Here is a 22,142-nt window from a genome sequence, read left to right on the forward strand (position 1 = left end):
GCTGTGGTTTATGTGGTCCATTAATCCTTTGGACTAATCTTTCCCTTGTGTCTCTAGTTTTCTTCACTCTCCCATGCTCCCAAAGGGGTGAGACCAGTGGAGTATCTTAAATGGCCACTCACAGTCTTTTAAGAGCACAGATGCTACTCACCAAAGTAGAACGTAGAACGTTTTCTTTATGAACTATGTTATGCAGTTGAGCTAGATGTTCCCCAAGACCATGGTCTCCACAGCCCTTGGGCCAGCAGTTCAGTCCCTCAGCGAGTTTGAACGTGTTTATGGAGCTTATGTGACCTTGCCTTGCACAAGTTGTGCTGGCTTCCCCAGTATTGTGTACTATCTTACCCTTTATCAAAGTTACCACTTACCTATTGTCTATTTAGTGTTTTTCCATCCCCACTCCTCCCCTCCCTCGTAAGATTGTTTTTTTGTGTGTGTAAACCTTTTCATGAATTTTTATAGTAGTGATCTCATACAATATCTGTCCTCTTGCAGTTGACTTATTTCACTCAGCATAATGCCCTCCAGATTCATCCGTGTGGTGAGATGCTTTGCAGATTCACTGTTGTTCCTTATTGTTGCGTAGCACTCCATCGTGTGTATGTACCACAGTTTGTTTGTTCATTCATCTGTTGATGGGCATCTAGGTTGTTTCCATGTTTTTGCTGTTGTGAACAGTGCTGCAGTGAACATGGGTGTGCATGTCTATTTGTGTGACGGCTCTTATTTCTCTAGGATATATTCTTAGGAGTGGGATTGCTGATCATATGGTATTTCTATTTCTAGCTTTCTAAGGAAGCGCCATATCGTTTTCCAAAATGGTTGTACCATTTTGCATTCTCACCAGCAGTGCATAAGAGTTCCAGTCTCCCTGTAGCCTCTCCAACATTTGTTATTTTCTGTTTTTTTGATTCGTGCCAGTAATTCATTGTGGCTTTGATTTGCATTTCTCTAATGGCATTAAAAAATTTATTTATTTATTTATTTATTTTAATGGCTAGCGATTGCAAGCATTTCCTCATGTGTCTGTTAGCCACTTGAATGTCCTCTTTGGCAAAGTGTCTGTTCATTTTCTTTGTCCATTTTTTAATTGGATTGTCTTTTTGTTGTAGAGGTGTTGGATTTTCCTGTACATTTTAGAGATTAGACCTTTGTCAGATTTGTCGGAGCCAAAAATTTTTTCTCAGTCCGTAGATTCTCTTTTTACTCTTGGTGAAGTCTTTTGATGAGCATAAATGTTTAATTTTTATAAGATCCCAGTTATCTAGCTTATTTTCTTGAGTTTGTGTGTTGTTACAGTTTTTATCCTGTTAATGTTGTGTATTAGGGCCTTTAGCGTTGACGCTATTTTTTCTTCTATGATCTTTACAGTTCCGGGTTTTATATTTAGGTCTTTGATCCATTTCGAATTAATTTTTGTGTATGATGTGAGGTATGGGTCCTGTTTCTTTTTGCAGATGGACATCCAGTTTTGCCAGCACCATCTGTTAAAAAAGACTGACTTTTCCCTGCATCTAGCTTTTCATTTGAGCGATCTCTTGATTTCTTATTTAAATCTACTTATTTCCTAATCATCAATTAGTTTTTTATTTTCCCACGGAAAGGCCCTTAATAATTTTAGTGTAGACTAAAGTAATGGGGTAAGGGAGCAAAAACAGGTAGGATTAGTTAGAGAAGCAATTTTTGTGCAAGCTTGGTTAGGGCAGAGCATTCCAGGAGGGCAGTAGCCTGAGGCAGAAGGAAGAGGAAGCTGAGACAGACTGGGGAAGGCTCCATGCCAGGCTTCAGCGCTTGAGGGGCAGCATTCCCATGTGGCTAAGGAGGCAGGCACTGAAGTTGAACTGCCTGATTAGCACTTGAGCTCTATTCCTGGCCATATCCCCTTCACCAAGTCAATTAACCACTGTTAGTTATCTAGTGCTGCTATAACAGAAATACCACAAATGGGTCGCTTTCACAAATAAAACCAAAAACCCAACTCGTTGCCATCATGTCAATTCCGACTCGTAGCAACCTTATAGCACAGACTAGAACTGCCCTATAGAGTTTCCAAAGAGTGCCTGGTGGATTCAAACTGCCGGCCTTTTGGTTAGCAGTTATAGTTCTTAACCACTACACCGCCAGGGTTTCCTTTCACAAACAATAATGTATTTTCTCACAATTTACCAGGCTAGAAGTCCGAATTCAGGGTGCCAGCTCTAGGGGATGTCTTTCTCTCTGTTGGCTCTTGAGGAAGGTCCTTGTCTCTTTTGAGCTTCTGCTCCTGGGTGATCTTTATGTGGCTTGGTATCTCTCTTTCTCCATCTTTGTTGCTTGCTTGCTTGTTTAATATCTTTTATATCTCAAAAGAGATTGACTCGAGATACGCCCTACACTAATACTGTCTCATTAACATCATAAAGAAAAACCATTCCCAAATGGGATTATAACCACAGGTATAGAAGTTAGCATTTACAGTACACATTTTGTGGGGGAGACACAATTCAATCCATAGCAACCACTATAAGCCTCGGTTTTCTCATCTGGAAAACTGGGATGGCTGTGGGGATTGAATATGAGGTAGTGTAAGTAAAGTGCTTAGCACAGTGCCTAGCATGTTATAAGCAGCTGGTAAGTGTGAGCTTATTATTCCGAGCTAGGAGCAGGGCGAGGAGCCATCTGGGCACAAGGTTAATCTGGCAGCGTGCAGGTGGGGAGGGGTGGAGACGGGAGACTGTGTAGGAGGCTAGTATTTCATGTGGGTTTGAAGGCAAGAGCCTGGTTGGGCTGCTGGAGTGGGACAGGGCATCACAGAGGCAGAATAAAGCAGGGCTTGGTGAGGTGAGCTGGAGGGAGAAGTCTTAAGGATTCTAGAGAAAACTGGTGTCGGTTGCAGAGAAAGGGCTTGTCGGGAGATGCGGGAGAGAGAAGGTTGTGGGTAAAGGCAAGGTCCACAGTGAATGTGTTGAGTGTAAGGAGCCTGTGTGATTGCAGGAGAAGATTATATCTGGCTACAGTTCCAGGTAGGCCAGGGTGGAGCAAGAGCTCTGCCTGCTGCTAGAGTTCCTAATATGGGGCCCCTGACCCCTTTGAGAATGAGATGAAAGCTTCTTTCCAGAAAAAAAAATGTCCCCCCTTACAGATTTTGAGGTGTTTTAGGGTGTTCTCAGACCTCATATCAAGAACTCTAGCTGGCTCATTAGGGAGAACCCTCTTTAGCTTTCAGAGGGTGGTTGCAGAAAAGAGGTGGGGACAGGACATCAGGAGCCCCTTCACTGCGTGGGGAGCAGAGAAGAGGCCTGCAGGCATCTCCTCCCACCTCAGAACCCTCTTTCTAGCCCTTGAGGAGAAAGCACAGCAAGGAGATGGGCAGCCTCCATTCTCTGTGCCACAGCAGCTCCTGGGCAAAGCAGATCAGTTGTAAGGAACTTGGCAGGGGATGGAGGGAGAGAGGGAACAGGTCATTTGGCCTTTGGTTAGAAGCCTGGTCCTTAACCTGCCCTTTTTAAAATTTTAACCTCAAAGCTGGTATGGTGAATCAGCAGGTGTAATTTTGAAATCAGGACCTTTCAGTTAGACTCTCTTGGAGCTATTTTGCAAACCAGGAATAAATTGGGGCCTTGTCCCTACCGTGGACCACCCTGATCTATTTGGAAATACCTTCTATTTACCCTAGGCATTTGATCCACTTTAGTCTAAGAATGGACATTTCAAAGGGTGCCATTGCTGTCCCATACCTTCTTGTTATTGCTTTAAAAGATCAAAAGTCAGAGAAATCTCCACTGTTGTCAGAATCAGAAAGGGAGAGTAAAGGGAGGACTCCAAAGACCTCAAGGATTATGAAATTTGATGTGTTCTGATGCTTGTAAAACATTCCTATTACTCAAGTGATGGAAGGATTGTGAGAGTGCCTATCCACCCACTGGGCTAGGTGCTCAGGGTACAATGGGGAGATGGTGTGGCCCTGCCTGTCTTACCTTGGAGGCAGCCCAGTGTGCTATGCTCAGAAGTATGGGCTTGACCATGACGATAACAATAGGAGGCTTTTTCAAGGAACAGCAGAGGTTGCTGGGGGGATAGCTTACCTGCCAGGAGTCGAAGGTGGGCACAGATGATCTGGGCACACTTTCCCAGGTTGTAGGATCAGCCCCCATCTGGAGGTGAGAGGTACTGAGTAAGCTCATGCAGGTAAAACTTTATGGAAAGTCCAGCCACCTAGTGACTTGCTGCTGCCTCACCCAACTGCATCTGGCCTTTGATCTCATTCATTTTCAAGTCCTCCAGGGTGTGGGTAAGGACTACAGTGGAATCAATAACGAAACCAAGGACAGGCCTGCCCAAAGTCAGAGGAAACCTAGAATTCAGACCATCCTGACAGTTAGCGGGCCTTATATTACTAGGATTACAGGGGGGATGAAGAGCCCTGGCCTCTTCTTAAGGGCGTTGGCATTTCGTATCATCATGCTCCCAGCTAGCTGTGATTTTCCCTCCCTCCCTCACCATTTGGATGGCCAGAACACTTGCTTTCTGTTCAATTTACCATATGTCCTCAACCTACACGCTCACAGCAGCAGCACTTGGAGGATAGTAAGCACTTGGAGAGGAGCTTCATTTTATAGGAACAACCCCAGATGTGTTGGTCAATCTATCTCCAGGCTCTTCCAGGCCTCTCACCTTGGAGTAGGACAGATTAGTATGGCTAGCATATTCAAAAGCGAAGAGCAAGGGAATTTCCAGGGAAACTTCTCCCTGGAGTGTCCTCACAGTTTTGGAGGTGTGGTCTGGCAGGAATCCTGGATTATAGCATCCAGATTTCTTGAACAGAGACCCTATCTCCTAATTTTCCTGGATGACTGACTCCACTTCCAAAGCCAGTGCTGTTACATGAGGCACTGTGCCCAAGTATGATAGCTCTGTGACACAGTGGGGCCAGCTGCTTGACCAAGGTTGGTCTGTTACATAATTCTCTAGGCAGGAGTGCTTAAAAGGTTAAATTGTGCTGAGCAAGGTCTCCTCCCTCTACATACCCCTACCCGGAGGAAGTTTCTAGGCTGGGCCAAAGCTCAGTGCCAGCAGGGACCGGGGCCAGGGCTCCTCCTAGAGCAGACAGGCTTAGGAAAGGGTGAAAGAAAGGTTGCAGAACATGCTGGCAGCTATTTATAATGTGTCTTTTCCACCCTGCCCTCTTTCCCCAATTCCTACCACTCTCTTCTCTTTTTAGGAAACATCTTTACCCAGCAGCCAAATTACTATAATGACCTGGATGAAACCATACCCACCATCCTTCAGGTACCAGCGCTTGGCCTTGCCCTGGTGGAGGGCGAGCAGACCCCTTTCCCCCACCTGATGGTGTTCCTTATCATTCCTGGAAGAGCCAGGGAGAAATGTTTGTTTTCCCTGTCTCTCTGTCTAGACCCATCTCCAGACAGTATCCGTTCTACACCTCCCCACACACCTTCATATTTGCCCTTTTTCCCTCTTGAATAGGACTAACATCTAAAGGCCTTTCCAGCTCTTAGGCAAAAAAATTTGGCTTGTGTTCAGCGTTGTTTGCCAACCGCCATATCCCTCTAAGGATACACCCCTAAGAGACCTTTGCTTCTCTAATGGGAGCTTTAGATTTTACAAAATAATAATGTTCATTGTAGAAAATTTGGAAAACCTAGAAAAAGATTAATATCCCCCTATACTGCAAAAAAAAAAAAAAATTTTTTTTTTTTTCCCTATACTGCCACCAAGAGATAGCCACTGCTCATGGTAATTTTTGTAAGCATTATCAGCAGTATCAGTACTTACACGATTTTACCATGGGCTTTGTTTTCCCCTCTTTGTTGATTTATCTTTTGTTTTAATATTTTTCCCACAAATAAGCATCTGCAGGAGAAGCAAAATGTATTGTATGTTGCTGAAATGTATATTTTTAAATGTTCTTTACCAGGTACTTGCTCAGCCTGTCCAGTCAGATAAAATCCATGGGATTCGAGGGGCTTTACATACATTTTGTCACCATTGTGTCACCACAATCCTGTAAGAAGGATGCTCCCATCATCCTCATCTTGTACTTTTTCCACTTTGACCCTGTTTTCTGGAAAAGTCACTGTCCCAGCTGATACACTGGTATGGAACACAGTTTTGGTATCACCTGTCTCACACCTGGCTGAGCAACCCTGGCTGTAGGGACAAGGTCCTAGATGCTTTGGTAGACTGTGGGGAGAGTCACCTCTTGCATTTGACAGGTCTTCAGCAATATCCTGCAGCACTGTGGCTTGCAAGGGGACGGGGCCTGTGCCACACCCCAGAGGCTCGAGGAGAGGGACCGATTGACCCCCAGCGACATGCCTCTCCAGGTGAGATTGCCCTGAAAACCTAGCCTCTTTTTGGCAGGGTCCCCTTCAGCCAGAATCTGGCTACCCCTTGGCTGGGAAAATTGACATGAAAACCACTCACTTATTCAGCAGCTTTTTCTGCTCACGGCCCCTTTGCCCAACTTAGTGACCAGCTAGTCCCATCACACAGGTTTCGTGTGGTTTCAGCAGGCTTTCGTTCCTCTCTGGGAGCTTCATTTATGGGGTAGGGTACAGAGCAGGAAACTAGAATTCAGAGGGCAAGGTTCTAGTCTTCACTTGGTTCAGCTTGAGAGGTTCATTCATACATTACTCATTGAATCAATCATTCATTGAATTCATACTGAGGAGCCCTGGGCAGGTCAGGCACTGTGCTAGGCTTTGGTGGTAAAGCAGTAAGTAAAAGCAGGCGCAGCACCTGCTCTCATGGAACTCAGAGTCATATGGGGATGACAGACAGAAGGCAGATACTAAGAAGCTTGGACATGGTGGGCCCTGTGCAAAACACTTGAGGGAGATACAGCTGAAATAAAGCAGCTTACAGTCTCGTGTGGAAAACAGCTATTAAATGGTTCAGAAGGGGACATGCCAGGTTCTGTGGGAGCAAGTCATTTCATCCCCTGAACCTCAATTTCGTTATCCGTAAAATGGGAATATTAAGGGCTGCTCAGCCTACTTTCCAGAGTTGTGAGAATTAAGTGTATAAGAAATGTTCTAAACCCTCTTCAAACTGTGAGAAAAGTATGGGCTTGATATTCTTGTCCTCACTGGGATTATCTTCTGGTTCAGGGGTTGGTTTCCCTTTGGCCTAGAAGAGAGAATCACATTATATTAGTGATAGAAGTAACCTAGAGACCACTGGGTGGAAGCCCATTTGAGCTATTATAGCAAGACCTGAGGCTTAGAGATGCTAAATGAGGGACTTGTTCAGATTGAGATCCTAGAGATGGACACATCAGGCTTTGGTCAGACCTCTGCCACCTGGTCCAATGTTATCATGCCCTGTCTGCAGCATCCTGCTGTTGGGAGACCCTGGACTTTGTCACCTTTATCTCAGACCCTCTGCAGAGCTGTATATGGGGGTGGGGGAGAATAATACCATGTTCTTTTTTCGCAACAGGAATTGAAGGACATTGTTCTCTACCTTTGTGATACCTGTACTACGCTCTGGGCCTTTCTAGACATCTTCCCTGTGGCTTGCCAAACCTTCCAGAAACACGACTTCTGTTACAGGTACAGTGGCAGTCCTAGCTGTGAAGATAGAGATCTGGTTTACCTAGTCATTCAACACATATTTACTGGGTGCTTAGACTGTGCTGAACCATCTTCCAACTTGGGAATAAGGCAGGGAAGAAGATAGATAAGGCTCCTGTGCATGTGGAGCTTGCATGTTAGAAGCACGCCCACTTTTGGCTGAGAACAGGGCAGGAGAGAAAAAGATAACCAAGAACAGGGGAGTTTCACTTCAATCCTACTTTGTTCCAAAGCCCTTGTTTGGGTGGGCACAAGGGAGTGAGTGATAAACAGCAGGCTGTGGTTACCTCCCTGAGGACTTAGCCTCTAGTCCAGGGGAGAATACACACAAGAAAATACAGATGTGCTTACATGTGTGGCCGCCTACCATAGCCATATTATGAAGCACTTTGGACACACACGGGAGGGAGGCAAACTCTGTCTGGTGAGGTAAGGCAAGGTTTCACGGCAGAGACAACCTTTAAATTAGTTGCTGAAGAATGAACAGGAATCTTCTGGACAGAAAGGTGGAGGATGCAGTGGCAGGAAGAACATTCCAGGCAGGTAGAGTGAAGCATGCAAGGGCCCAGAGTGTTCAGGGGAGAGCCAGGTAGTGGAGTGTTCCATGAGGCCGGGGGTAAGTCCGTAGAAGCCAGACTGTGAGGATCCTTGAATGTTTTGGTAGGGAGTGAAGCCTTCATTCTACAGGCAAGGGGGAGCCACTGGAGGCTTTTATCCAAAGAAGTCATAGAAAGTACCCTCTGGGACAAAGAAAGAAGTGGAGGAGAATGTGGACCAGGGAGGGAGACCCAGTTAGCCCATGAGTGTCTGTTACTTGGGCAGTAAGAGAGGGGTGCTTGGGCATGGCCATTCCTTGCCAGCGTGAAGAGGCTGGCACCCTGCATGTGGCCTGGCAACGGTGGGCACTAGCCTATTCTCAGTAGCCTGGGCTGTCGCTCTTGCCAGCCTTCTGCCCACTGTTTGCAGGAGCTTCTGGGAGCTTTCCAACCCATCCATCCAGCTGTCTGTCCATTCAGTCACTTACTCGTCCATTCAACAAAATATCCACCGCTGACATTTTTTTTTTTGACCCATGCCAGGATGGCATCTGGTGCTCTGGCCCCTCCCTGGTCTCCTCAGTTTGTGAAAACCAGACTTTAGGATTGATCAGTCCACCAGAGAGTATTAATAAAGTGCCAATCAGCATTTCCCCCAGAAGAAAGGGGTTGGGATAGGATTGTAGCTGTCCACTTGGTTTAAAAGGTGTGCTTTCTGATGAGAAAAGTGGCACATGCTTGTAGGAAATCTGGAAAATAGGAACAGGTATGAAATTAAAATCACTGGTGAGAGATCTTACTACAGTGAAACCTGTGAGAGCTGAAATTCAGCGGTACTGCCTTGTTTTTCCAGGTCTTGTAAGTTTTCTGCCTTTGACAGGGTGCAGGCTTACCACTTTTCTATTGCTTTCTATTAAGAATCTTACTTCATAAACACTCAGTGGGTTTTCCTTCTCTGACACATTTCCACCTTACACAGGTTCTGGCTTTCGCAGGTTTTATTGAAATTTGAGATCATACTCTTCTTAGAATTGTGTATCCTGCTTACTTTCACTAATCACAGGCCACCCCACATTTTGTTAACGCTTCTTCCTCCAAGTTTTGGAAACACTGACTTCCTGCTAGGAGCAAGTCAAGGTAGGGGAGGGGTTGAGGGTGAGGAGGAAGAAAGGAAAACACTGTTGACCGAAAGTGACACTGCCTTTACCCAGAAACAACCCAGGGCTGGCCCAGCCTGTTCAAACTGTGCTTGAGGCCTGCCAGGAACACCCCACTCAGCAAATGACACAACCCCAGTCCTTGAGAGCTCCGTTGAAGTCATCCAGACAGCTCTTTACCTAATCCATCTCAGCAACCTTCTTCCTTACTGCCTTTTTCTGCCCTTTGCTTTTATAAATGTTTTTATACCTTCACATGGTTCAAAACTGAAAAAGTATAAAATATACAGTAAACAGCCCTCCCTACCCCTTCCCTAGTTCTGTTCCTTACACAACCATTGGCATTAGTTTTGGGAGAAATTTTCCAAAAATAAAAATGTACAAACAAATGTGTACATTATATATCTCTTTTCCTCTTTTTTTAAATTTAAGGCTGGCATATTCTAAGTACTACACATACTGTTTGCATTTTCCTTTTTTCCCTATTGGTGGTGCTACATCAGTGCATAGAGCAGCCGTGATTTTTGGTATGACTGTGTAGGATTCCATTGTCAGGGGTGCCGGGTCCCACAGATGGACCTTCAGGTCGTTTTCAGCTATTACAAAAAAATGTTACAAAGATTAACTTTGCACACTCATCATTTTCCACTTTTGCGAGTATAGATGAGGAGTGAATTTCTACAAGTAAGATTGCAGGGACAGATGGTATGTGCTTTTTAAACGTTGGTAGATCTTGCCAAATCACCCTCCATAGGCTTTGTACCAATTTACCCTCCCACCAGCAATGTATCCTGGCAACACCTGAGTCGTTGGGCCAGACTGCCCTCCCTGTCCTTTTCTGGTGCTATCTGTAGGCCCAGCAGGGCCCGCCCTTTTTGGCCTAGTTATCTTCTGCTAGGTCTGGCACTACCCTAGGATAGAAGTTGCCAGAAGCCAGTCAGTCAACAGACAGGTGTTGACAGTACCTGCTCCATATTTAGCACTGTCCTAGGCACCTAAGCTGCAGTTGGTGCCTTGGGATGCTTCAGGTATTCTGAGGAAGAATTGTACCACAGAGAAGCACCAGCTGCATTTAATTTTTTAAAACATTTTTGTGGTAAAATATAACATAAAATTTGCCATTTTAACCATTTTTAAGTGTACATTTCGGTGCCATTAATTACATTCATCATGTTGTGCAAGTATCACCACTTTCCATTTCCAGAACCTTTTCATTACCACACACTCTGTGCCCCTTAAATAATAACTTCCTTTCTCCCTTCCCCTCAGCCCCTGGTGACCACTAATTTGGTTTCTGTCTTTATGAATTTGCCTGTTCTAGATACTTCCTATAAGTGGAATCATAGGATAGTTTGTGTCTGTCTTACCTCACCTGGTATAATGTTTTCAAGGTTTATCCGTGTGGTAGCATGTATCAGGACTTGATTCCATTTTACAGCTGAATAATATAGCATTATGAACATACCACAATTTCTTTATTCATTCATCTGTTGATAGACATTTGAGTTGTTTCCACCTTTTGGCTATTGTGAATAATGCTGCAATGAACATTGTTTTGTTCAGTTTTCTGCTTGTGTCCCAGCTTTTAATTCTTTTGGGTATATACCTAGAGGTGGAGTTGCTGGGTCATATGGTAATTTTGTGTTTACCATTCTGAGGACCCACCAAAATGTTTTCTAAAGCGGGACAACTGCATTTGAAATTATAAGGACAACGTGTTCGAAGTGCTGGCAACTAGTTCCGGGAAGGAGTAAGCCCCATGGGTCTGCGTGATGAGGAAGAACCCAGGGAGGAGGGGCCTGGCATGCTACCCGGAGGAGGAGGACAGCTGTGGTGCACGTTAGCCTTTGAGAGACTGGGAGGGCTGTGGGGCACCGATTGTGGGGAGGACAGTGAGGGCCTGTGTGGCTGGAATGCATGCTTGACCTTGAGCTGGGAAGGGGTAGGAGTGAGGTCACTGAGGTAAGAAGCAAGGTTGGCTACCCTGTGCCAGATCTGGTTATGCCAGAGGAGGAGTTATGGTCTGATGAGTAGGAGGTGGGGAGCTATGGGTAGTTTTAGAGCAAGAAAAAAAGTGACCTTGTGCCTGTTTCTGAATCTGCAGTGAGTCCTGGAGGCCCCATGGTTTATCTGTTAGAATGAGCCTATCTGGGCTGGGCTGTGGTTTCCCACCTGAGTGTGGAGAACGGTTCCAGGTTTCCCTGAGACTGCTCCTGAGAGCCAGCTACAGCCAGCCATTCTAGGGTGGGCTCGGGGGAGAGCCAGGGTGGTCCCAGGAGAAAATATGTTATGGGAGAAAAAAACGAGCCTTCCCACTTGCTTTTGCGGTCTTGATTTTCTATTGAAGTGTAGTGTTTATGAACTAAACCCAGCATTTTACCTGTTTTTGCCTCCACAGACTAGCTTCCTTTTATGAAACAGCAATTCCTGAACTGGAGTCTGCAATTAAGAAGAGGAGGCTTGAAGATAGCATGTAAGGTGGCGCCAAACTAAGAACATTGTGGGAAAGAGAGGCCTAGTGTCAGGAGGCCTGGGCTTGAGCTGGCCTTGGCAGGGACCCCTGCCTGCCTTAGGTAGCATCGCCATCTAAACAGGCGGTTGGACTGAGGACCGTGTAGCTGCAGGCCTTGTGCATCTTCCCTAGCAGCCTCCTGGCCCCTGTACCAGATCCTTCCCCGTCAGCTATTGCTCCAGGCTTTTGTTAAATGGCCTGCTGGTTCCTAACTCACTGTTGGATCTGAGAAGCGACTCTGAAACCAGCTGGCCACTTAGGGCCTGCAGCCTTTTGCCAGCTGCTCTCAGTGGTGAACTGTGAGGTCCTCTCATCCCCGTGGAGGGGCACCTGCAACTGCTGGGGATAAGCTTTCTTGGTGCCTTTTTGTCTCCCAAACCCCCATTTCTGGTTTTTCTCTGACCTTGAAAGGCTGCTCGGTGACCTGTGGCAGAGGCTCTCCCATTCCAGGAAGAAGCTGGTGGAGATCTTTCACATCCTCATGAATCACATCTGCCTTCTGCCCATCCTAGAAAGCAGGTAAGCCCTGAGGCGCTGCCTCACTGGTGAGAGAACCTTCTTCTCAAGCCCACCAGGAGCGTTCCCACCACTTCAGCTCTGCCTCCTCCCCCCCCTCTCTAGGGCTGGCTAAACAGAGATGGGAGACTGAGAGAAAGGCCTCTCTCCTTTAACTGGGGAGGGGTGAGCTCAGGGTGGCAGTGCACATTGTCTTGCATTGGGTGATCTGCTCTTTCCTGGTGTCCTGTTCCAGCTGTGACAACATTCAGAGTTTCATCGAGGAGTTCCTTCAGATCTTCAGCTCTTTGCTGCAGGAGAAGAGGTGAGTGTGGCTGAGCTGAGGCCCAGCAGTGGGACAGCCTATGACCCTCCCCACCAGGTCCCATGGGGCCTTATGTAGTTGAGCCCCTGCTAGATGCCCTCCACGGTTCTAAAGTAGGCACCCGCTGACATCTGGAATTTGTGGTTGGGCGGCACACACAGGGAGTGGCCTGCAGCAGTGCCCCTGTGGCCCCAGCCTTTCCCTCCCTTGTGTGCTCTATCTGGCAGGTTCCTCCGGGACTATGACATGCTCTTCCCTGTGGCTGATGACATCAGCTTGCTGCAGCAGGCCTCGTCGGTCTTGTATCCTTCAACCACTGCCCCTGGAAAGGGGTCTGGCCTGGCCTGGCCTGGCCTGGCCAGGTTGGAGATGGACTGCTGGGTCCCAGAGGAGTGGAGGGAGGTTTAGTCCAAGAACACACAGGTCAGCCAGCTTTCCTGGGAGGCACGCCAAGGCCCCAGCCCCTGTTTTTCTGGAGGAGATGACTGCCCTGATTCTTGGGGTAGGGGAGATCCAGTCGTGCTTTCTCTAGTGTTTACTGGGTGTTGTGTCTGTGCCTGTGTGACCAAGATAGGCTCAGCCCTTACCCTCACGGGCCTCACTCCAGTGGGGAGACAGACAAGTAAACAGGCAGTTAGATAGCACCATGATGAGAGAATTCAGAGGACGTGGAGAACAGAGGAGGTACCTAACCCAGGGGAGCTTGGGGTGGGCTGTCAGGTGCAAATGATGGCCAAGCTGAGAACAGCGGAGGGAGTAGGAGCTAAGGCCAACGACAGAGTTCTCAGTATGAAGGTTCAGAGGACAGAGAGCAGGCTTATTGGAAGAGCCCACATATGTGTGTAGAGCATGGGGTTGGGCTGTGGGGGAGTGGAGGGGAAGGCGTCAGAGTGTGGCAGATGAGCTGGAGGGAGGTGGGCCGGCACAGCCCTGTGGTAACCCTTACTAAGAAATTCAGGCTCTGCCCTGCAATCTCTGGGGCACTGTGGAAGGATGTGAAGCAGAGAGTGACAAGCTTTGTCTGACCACAGGGAGGAACGTGAACTGGCCTGGGGCCACCACGGAGGCCCAGGGTCTGGTGAGGAGGCTGTTGCTGGCATCCAGGCCAGGAAGATGGGGGTTTGGACTGGAAATAGAGTGAGGGAGTCTAGGTGACTCTCTGGCTTCTGGCTTGGCGTTGCCAAGAGTGGCAGAGAAAGAGGAGGGACAGGGAGGAGCAGGCCTGTGGGCCATTCTGGTGGCTGGGGTAGGTTGCTCAGTCCTGCCTCAGGGAAATCTTGTGGGCCCCCAGCCTTTGAGAAAGCCCGCAGCAGGTCGAACTGGAGGTGCAGCAGGCCTGTTGGTCCCTCTTTCTGGTGGTCAGTACAGAGGGAAGAACTGCTGACAAGTCCCAGGGTGCTCTGATGCCAGCCCCCAGCCCTGGCCTGATCCAGAGCTACTTTCTGCCGAGTGGCAGGTGCTGGGTTACAAGGCCAGTGTGGCCATGTTTGGCCCTTTTATCCATGTAACCCAGGTGTCCCTGATGTCTACTGGGTGCAGCCCAGACCTCCCTAGCAGAACCATATAATCAGATGCTGGGGAGGGGTTGAGAAATTCCACTGCCTCAGAGCTGGAGAGGCAGAGAAGGCTGTGGGACCAGAGAGAGAGAAACCCTTAACATCCTCCTAGCGACGAGACACGCACTGCGTATATCCTCCAGGCAGTCGAGAGTGCGTGGGAAGGGGTAAACAGACAGAAAGCCACTGAGGCTAAAGACCCACTGGTGGCTGAGGATCCTCATGAGGTCGCAGCGACAGCGGAGCCAGTCAGTCAAACACCGTCACACCCAGAGAACTGGGAGGAGGGTGAGGAGGTGTGTGTCTAGGCCAGGGCTGTCCCCTCCTGCCCCCTGCCCTCCAGTCCCCATCTGAGAGGTCAGGGCAGCTGGGAAATATCCCTTCTTTGTTTCTGCACTCAGGGAAAAAGGTTCCTTTTGGAATTGACAGCCCTGAGCTGGTGGCCAGCTCTCTGCTGCCCTTGGAGAGCCCTGAGTAAGACTGGGTACAAGGAGACAGCAGGTCATTTAAGCCATTGAAGCTTTGGCTTTCCCTCTATAAAATGAAGAAGCGAAGCTTTCATATGAAATCTTTCCTGAGCCTCCTCTACGCACAAACGGGGCTGCTTTGGTTGCGGCAAGGAGCAGTTCCTGGTCCCATTGCTTGGCCTCCCGGGGAGACTCTCCATGGAACCGTAGGGCTCCACTAAACAAGTTTGGAAACCTCTGGTCTAGTACATTCTCTCAGGCTTCTCCAGAACTGGCCATCAAGCCCAGGACTCTTACTGTGTGTTGGGAGGCAGCGTGACACAGGTTAAGCCACATAGTCACTGGGGTCAGGCAGCTCGGGTGTATTTCGGCTCTGTCACTCACCAGCTCTGTGACCCTGGGCACATCACTCACTGTGAGCCTTGGTTTCTCATCTGTAAGGTGGGGACAGTGCAGTCCCCACCTCCATAGGGTTGTTAGGATTTCCAGAGCTGCCATGTAGAGAGCTCTGGGAGCTGGCTGGCCTTGGGACCCTGTTCACAGACACTGTGGTCTTCTTTGTTAGAAAGATGACAGCTCCTGCTGCCTTTTCCTACCCTCTCTCCACCACTTCTTATCTGAGTTGTGGAGAGTTTTTATTATTTGATTTGTGAATTTCATTAACTAAAAGGCCTAACAAAGTCAAGCCACACTGAGCAGTATATAAAGTGGATCACCCTTATTGAAAAGACTGTAATGCAAGGGGGAGCATCTCCATGCAGTCCAGGTGTGGTGGTTGCTGTGTTCCCCAGACGTCAGTACTAAACTTGTGAGGTCTGGAAAAGGACCTTTCACTGTCAGTAGGAGCCTTTGCTGTCAGTAGGAACCATGGCTGTTTACTGAGTGCCTGGTCGAGGCTGGCACAGGTTCAGTGTTTTGTGTGCAGGGCCTCTTCAAACCGTTGAAACAATCCCCTGAGGTAGGTGGGTGGGTGGTGGTCTGCCCATTCTCTAAAGGGGGAAACTGAGACTCAAACGGGAAGTGACTTGTTCAAAGTCCCACAGCCACAAGTAGCCCAGAGATAAGGTCTAAAGCCCCTTTTTCCACAGAGAAGGGAATGGAGGCTCAAAGAGACTGGAGTTACATGGCTGAGGTCCCACAGCCTGGAACAGCAGGGCCCAGACTCACACCAGGGCCCCGGACTCCAGTCCAGCACTGTTTCCTTTCTACCTATGGCCTATTATCCTGTCACCCCCTGGCTTGGCCAAGCAAAACATCCCCTGCCCCTCCTTCACTCTGCCTCTTCCCACAGTGCATGGGGGTAGCTGCTGCCCTGGGGCCCCCCGTTTCTGGCGTGGAGCTGGACTTGCTCATCTCCCAAGTGAAGGACCTGCTGCCGGACCTTGGCGAGGGCTTCATTCTGGCCTGCCTGGCGCACTACAGCTACAACCTGGAGCAGGTGATCAACAACATCCTGGAGGAGCGACTGGCCCCGGCCCTCAGCCAGCTGGACCGCAGCCTAGACAGGTAGGACAGACAGGTGGGAGGAGGCGTGGCAGGCCCAGGCTGCCTCAGGGCCCTCATCTGGCGCCCCTTCTCAGCACCTCGACTTCTCACTTACATCATTCATGTTCAAGGACTCAGCTTGCTTTCCCTTCCCCAGAGTGGTATTTCCCAACTGTTTACATGGTACTCTCTTTGGAAAACATACAGATCTTAGACCCCCAGGAGGTTCTCACGTGTCCCTGCAGGGCAGAAAGTGTGCACAGCAGACATCCCTGCTATACCTATGGGAAGACCCATTAGGGACACGGCATGTGACAGGGGTTGGTGAGCGCCTTCTATTTCCTAAACTCTTGGCCAGCCCCTGTCACTACCGCCTTCCCAGTAGATTCCTGAGGGAGGACGGCCGAGCTGCTCGCTTCCTTCATACCGGCCCTTTCAGAGTTTGGCCCACTGCTTTCCTGAAGACCCTGTGGAGCAGCAGAAATGAGGGAATGGATAGGTGTTTCTTCTGTGAACAAATGGTGTTTATTGGATGAATGAATGAATGAAGCTAGCTATGTCTCGTTGGACAAGCTTCTCAGCCACTTTGCGCCACATTTTACAGATGAGGGCACTGATGTACAAAGAGATTAAGTGACTTATGGGTACCTATTTCATAGTGCTGTCCTGAGCATTAAATAAGAGAAGGAGCTTTTAAGACACAGAAAGAAAACCCGTGTGACTGATGAGGGGAGCTTTGCTGAGGAGTGGCTGCGTATCCAGGCAGGGGCCAGATAGGGCAGGTCTGTCTCCCCTGAAAGTTACTGAGATTTGAAAAGGAGTGAAGGATCCAATGGATGTCAAGTGGCAGGGGGAAGTGGGCGCAGGGGGGTGTCTGCTGGCCCGGCCCACTTAAATTGATTTCCATGTGGCCTCTAGGCAGATGAAGCCAGACCCAACGCCCCTGTTGACATCTCGTCTCAACGTCTTCCAGAACGACGAGTTTGACGTGTTCAGCAGGGACTCAGTGGACCTAAGCCGGGTGCACAAGGGCAAGAGGTGAGTGCAGTAGGCTGCAGGGTCACAGGTACCCCAGCTCTGGGAGCACAGACAGAAACCAGGAGAAACAGAAGGGCCTATCACGTTAAGGGACCAGCCATGGAGGCTGAAATCAGGGGTCCCTTCGTAGTCCTGAGCCTGTGGCTCCCAGCAGGTGGGGTGGATTCTTCAGTGGTTACGCTTTTGGCTTGGGCTCCTTGAGGAAGGTTTTCAATGACTTCTACTTGTTCATAGCAAAAAGCCAGAGAAGCCAAAACTGCCCTCCTCCCCTTTGAAATTTGACATCCTGACCGTCAAATCACTGGATGGTAGATCTGGGCTATGCTTCCCAGAAGCTGGTCCTTGACCTGATTCTCCCCAGTCTGTGGCAAAAAGAGAAAAATAAGGATCTTTACTGATGAAGCATTTCAGAAGGTGGCTATTCCATTTGAAGGCCTTCCTATTTATTTTTGGTTGATGCCCTTCCTAATTTTTTGGCATTGAAATGTCCATTCATGATTTATTATTCATTCATTCAACAAATATTTGCCCAGCGCATACAACATTCAGCCTGAATTAGGTGCTGGGGATATAGTGGGGAGCAAAACAGACACGGCTCCTGCCCATGTGGAGCTTACACTAATCAACTCATCAAACAAGCTACATAAAAGTGCAAATACAACAAGGACTACGAGCTGGAGGTGCATGGAGTTCAGAGCCTCTGGCAGGGGCTTCAACCAGGCAGAAAGATCCTCTGAGGAGAGGACACTTGACTGAGTGCTGAGGGTTGAGGAGAAATCACTTTGCCAGGGGGAAGGAGAAGCTTTCCAGGCAGAGTTAGCGGCAGGGGTGCTGGCCTTGAGGCTATAGGAAGCCCGGCTAGGGTCCAGGCAGCCGAAACCTTTTATATTTTGAGATGATCACCTGGCTCTGGCGTGGAGAACTGACCGGAGGGGACCCAGTGTCAGTAATGATGACAAAGCACACAGTATAGAAGAGAATGACAAAGTAAGAAATTGGCAACGCTATGCCAGTCCCTCAGGTTCTCCTGAAATGTGTTAGTTCATGGAATCCAGACATCTGGGAACCACTGCACAAGTGCAGCCTGCCCTTTCCCCCATCATATAAATGGGGACAGTAAGGTTCAGAGAGGAGAGGGGATTTTCCCTCTTCTTGTGGTTTTTGTGGTAGGCTCCCCAGTGGCAGAGACACAGGCTGCTTCGGTGGGAACCCTGTGCTGTGCCCCCTCCCCAGCGCCATCCGATGTAGGAAGCTTGACTGGCCGAGAGCTTGGGGAGTAGGCCCAGGATAGCTTGGCTGGACAGGAAGCAGTCACAATCTGCTCAGTCACACATATTGCTACATCTTAGCTCCTAGCCCATGAGATGTTATCCCGCATCAGTGGCCACTGCTCCAGATAGCATGACTGCTGGGAGGCTCCTGCTATGGGGAGGGGTAGACAGGGGGTCCCCAGGCTGGTAGAAGGCTAGCCCCCAGCTCTGACTCAGGGAACCTGATGGCTGGGTCCTCCTGAGCTCAGACATCTCTAGCAGCGACCTTTCACCTTGACCTTGGTCTTTGGTTTTGCCTGGGACCCATAGTCTCATGAGGTTGCGCTTCACCCTACCCGGTCTCAAGTCACCCAAGAGCATCTGCAGGGGCTGGTCTCAGTTGTAAGGGTCAGCAAAGGGGCTGGTGCTGAGTCGACCAGCTCTCAGGGCGGGGCTGTGACCCTGCTCATGGGCTGCTTCAGGCTGCCAGGCTGAGAGACCAAGCAGCAATATTTACTGAACTCTCTGCTCGGTGCCTGCAGGGTAGGGATTGTGAAGAGGCAAAGCTTTTGTTCATGTGTTCATTATTTATTCATTCAGCAAATATTCATTTAACAGTTTACTAGCACTAATCCTGTGCTGAACACCAGGGAGACAAGGGTGGACAGGGCACCCAGGCCTTGCCCTCAAAAGGCGAGAGACTATGGGAAAGACTTAGAACATGGAACAAATGTGACAGAATCATTAATCAAGGGAGGTGGGATGGGGGATGGCTGGTGGGGGCAGCTGTCCTAATTTGGGGAGATCACAGGGGCTCCCCGCTGTCAGGAAGCATATGAGATGAAATAGCACAGGCCAATCATACCTCAGTTAAAATGTGTGTTTGTTGAATCAGATGGAATGTTTTCAGCTTCAGGTAACTGAAAAGTGTGCTCAGTGGCTTAAGTAGTAAGGAAATCTGTTCCCTCACATGATGGGGTTGCAAGGTAGTGCAGGTCTAGGCTTGGTTAACCTAGGGGTACAGAGACATCATCAAGGATGCTGCATCTTTCCATGTCTCAATGCCTCAGGCCACAGAGTAGCTGCAGCTGTTCTGGGTATCACCTCCAGAAACAGTGTCGAGAGAAGTCTGAAACAGCTCTTTCTGTAGCCCTCTTAGAACCAGGAAACCTTTCCAGAAGTTCCCAGACTCCCTTCACATCCCGTTGGGATAACCGGGTCACAGGATTGAGGCCCAGGGCTCTGGTAAGAGGGATGAATGAGTAGAGAGAGCTGAAAAAATGAGGGTCTATTAGGAGGGAACGTTGGATGGAGGGTGGCTGTGGGGTAGACACCAAGCATGTGTAGCTGCAAGATATCTTGGCCAAATGAAGGAGGCAGATTGCATAAGGTGGGATTTCCCCTAACCACTTTGGACTGAAAAGTTGGGCCCCAGAAGATGATAACAAGTGTTCCTTCCAGAAAAATACCTTACGGCTGAAAAAGTCCGCGTAGTCTTATCTGCCTCTTGAAGAGTCAGAACACATTCCTAAAGTAAAGACTCTGTCAAGTCCTTCAGTGAAAGAAACCAGATCTGTTTTATTGAGCCCGACAGGTACCACATCCACTTCTGTAGGTCATCTTATTTCATCCTCATGTCAACCCTGGGAGAAGGAACCTGGTGAGGATAAGGGACTTGCCCATGATCACGTGGCTCAGGAAGTGGCAGAGCAAAGCCTTGAGTCAGGAGACATGTGCTCTGGCCCGGCTCCGCTGTTAGCAGCTTTGTGGCCTTGGAAAGGTTGCTCTGTCTCTCTGGATCTCCTGAGTCCTCAGCTGGAAAAGGAGGGACTGAGATTCTGTGACTTTGCAAGCCCTTTAGGAGTTCAAAGGCAGGAGTCCCCCTGAGGACCAGTTTGAGTTGGGCCTTGAAGGACAGGCTTCCATTATCCCTTCCCCAGGCCCCCTGCCGGCCCCCTGAGCCAGAGCTCCTTTCTCTTCCTCTGTGTCTCCATGTCTCCAGGCATGCATGCCTCTGTTCAGTACATTTCATGCATCCCGGCCTCCAGTTGGCTGCCATTTGCCTGTGTGTCACTCCCATGAGACTGTGAGTTCCATGAGGGCCAACCCATAGCGTATTCTTTTCTGAATCTCCCCCTACCTTGGCCTGAGTCCTTTGCCTGGCACATAGTAGCCCTTAATAAAGACTTGTTGAAGGGAGCCAGTCTTCCACGCTGCACTGGGGGCTGCAGTCCTGACTGCCTGCAGGCCCCAGCCAGCCCAGCAGACTCGGACGCCTGCCCCTCCCAACTCCAAAAGCCAGTTAATAGAAGATTTTATGGAATCTGTGCAGGACCATGTGGGCTTTGTGTTTCTTCTCCTCTGCCTGCTGTTGATACATTCCAGGGACCTGGTTTCACAGCTCAGCTGGCCTTTGTCACCTGGCATCTCACTGATTTCCTCTGCAGAGCTAGAAGCTACATTCCACAGGCCGGTGGTTGTGTCTGACAAACTAGATTTTTCTACAGATTTGAAAAGCCACGAGTCAAGAGACCGTAGTCCCCACCACAGCTCTGCTGCACCGTCCCTGTAATCCCAGGCGTCGCCCTTCTTTTCCCTCCACCACACAGGAATTTCCTCACCTGTTACATGGTGGGAGTTGGACTTTCTAACTTTTGCTTCCAGTGAAATTTTACGTGGCAGCTCCAACTATAAAACAGATAAAAGGCTTCTGTGGGGGTGAGAGGAAGAGGCCAGAGTCCTCTTAAATTTGTGTTTGTTTTAAAAGATTCAAACAACCTCAGGTTCTGCTGTGGAGTAACCATTGTCACTTGGTGTGGGACTCACTAGCCATCTGTGTACATTTTCATATGTGTATATATATATATATATATGCCCACTACTCATCTGTCAGTTTCTTGTACTGTGGTGGCTTGCATGTTGCTGTGATGGTAGAAGCTATGCCACCAGTGTTTCAAATACCAGCCGGGTCACCCATGGTGGACAGGTTTCAGCAGAGCTTCCAGACTAAGACACACTAGGAAGAAAGGCCTGGAAAGCACTTCAAAAAATAAGCCAGTGAAAACCCTATGGATCACAACAGAACGTTGTCGGAGGTAGCATTAGGAAATGAGCCCCTAAGTTGGAAGACACTCAAAATACACAGTGGCCCCAACAGTGGACGTAAGCCTATCAAAGACTGTGAAGATGGCGCAGGGCCGGGCAACGTTTCATTCTGTGGTACGTGGGGTCACCGTGAGTTGGAGGTGACTTGACAGCAGCTAACAACAACTACATATGTGCCATGGAAACAGAGCTGGTTTGCTTTACTTTTTGTTTTTTATACAGATGGGATCACACCATAGGCATTTTTCTGTAACTTGCTTTTTTCATCAGTAATAAGCCTTAAAACTCAATCCCTGGCAGTTCCAGAAGATGGCTGTCATTTTTGGGAACTGCCTTGTGATATTCTGTAACACAGATGTAGCATAGTTCATCTGGCCACTCCACTCGAGATGGACATTAGCTGGGTTTTCATTTTCCACTGCTACAAACAGTGCTGGAAAGAAAACCTCTGATCAGACTTCTGTGCACCTGGGCAGTGTTCCCTGAAGGGCAGTGGCCTGGTTGAAGGGTGTGTATGTTTTCTATTTTAATAGCTACTCTTGGGATGCCCTCCAACATGGGTGGAACCATTTACATGTGCACAAGTGAGGAGCCCTGGTGCTGCAGTGGTTAAAGAGCTCAGCTACTAATCAAGAGGTC

The 22,142-nt window shown here is 48.7% G+C and overlaps 1 protein-coding gene across 3 annotated transcripts in view; it reads left to right on the forward strand.

Moving 5' to 3' along the window:
* ASCC2 (activating signal cointegrator 1 complex subunit 2) overlaps window positions 1-22,142 on the forward strand; it is a 45,939-nt gene that overhangs the window by 13,597 nt on the left and 10,200 nt on the right. For 2 of the 3 annotated variants that reach the window (XM_010598749.3, XM_064272492.1), the window contains 10 exons: window positions 5,201-5,268; window positions 6,216-6,326; window positions 7,444-7,556; window positions 11,669-11,743; window positions 12,194-12,301; window positions 12,534-12,602; window positions 12,830-12,904; window positions 14,271-14,454; window positions 15,917-16,131; window positions 17,029-17,148. In XM_010598749.3, the coding sequence (XP_010597051.1) occupies window positions 5,201-5,268; window positions 6,216-6,326; window positions 7,444-7,556; window positions 11,669-11,743; window positions 12,194-12,301; window positions 12,534-12,602; window positions 12,830-12,904; window positions 14,271-14,454; window positions 15,917-16,131; window positions 17,029-17,148 (1,138 nt within the window). Of the gene's footprint in view, window positions 1-5,200; window positions 5,269-5,917; window positions 6,097-6,215; window positions 6,327-7,443; window positions 7,557-11,668; window positions 11,744-12,193; window positions 12,302-12,533; window positions 12,603-12,829; window positions 12,905-14,270; window positions 14,455-15,916; window positions 16,132-17,028; window positions 17,149-22,142 lie in introns of those variants that run through there. The other variant, XM_064272491.1, reaches the window with a different exon arrangement.

This window comes from Loxodonta africana, chromosome 19 (assembly GCF_030014295.1).
Source record: "Loxodonta africana isolate mLoxAfr1 chromosome 19, mLoxAfr1.hap2, whole genome shotgun sequence".
In the NCBI taxonomy this organism is placed as follows: domain Eukaryota; kingdom Metazoa; phylum Chordata; class Mammalia; order Proboscidea; family Elephantidae; genus Loxodonta; species Loxodonta africana.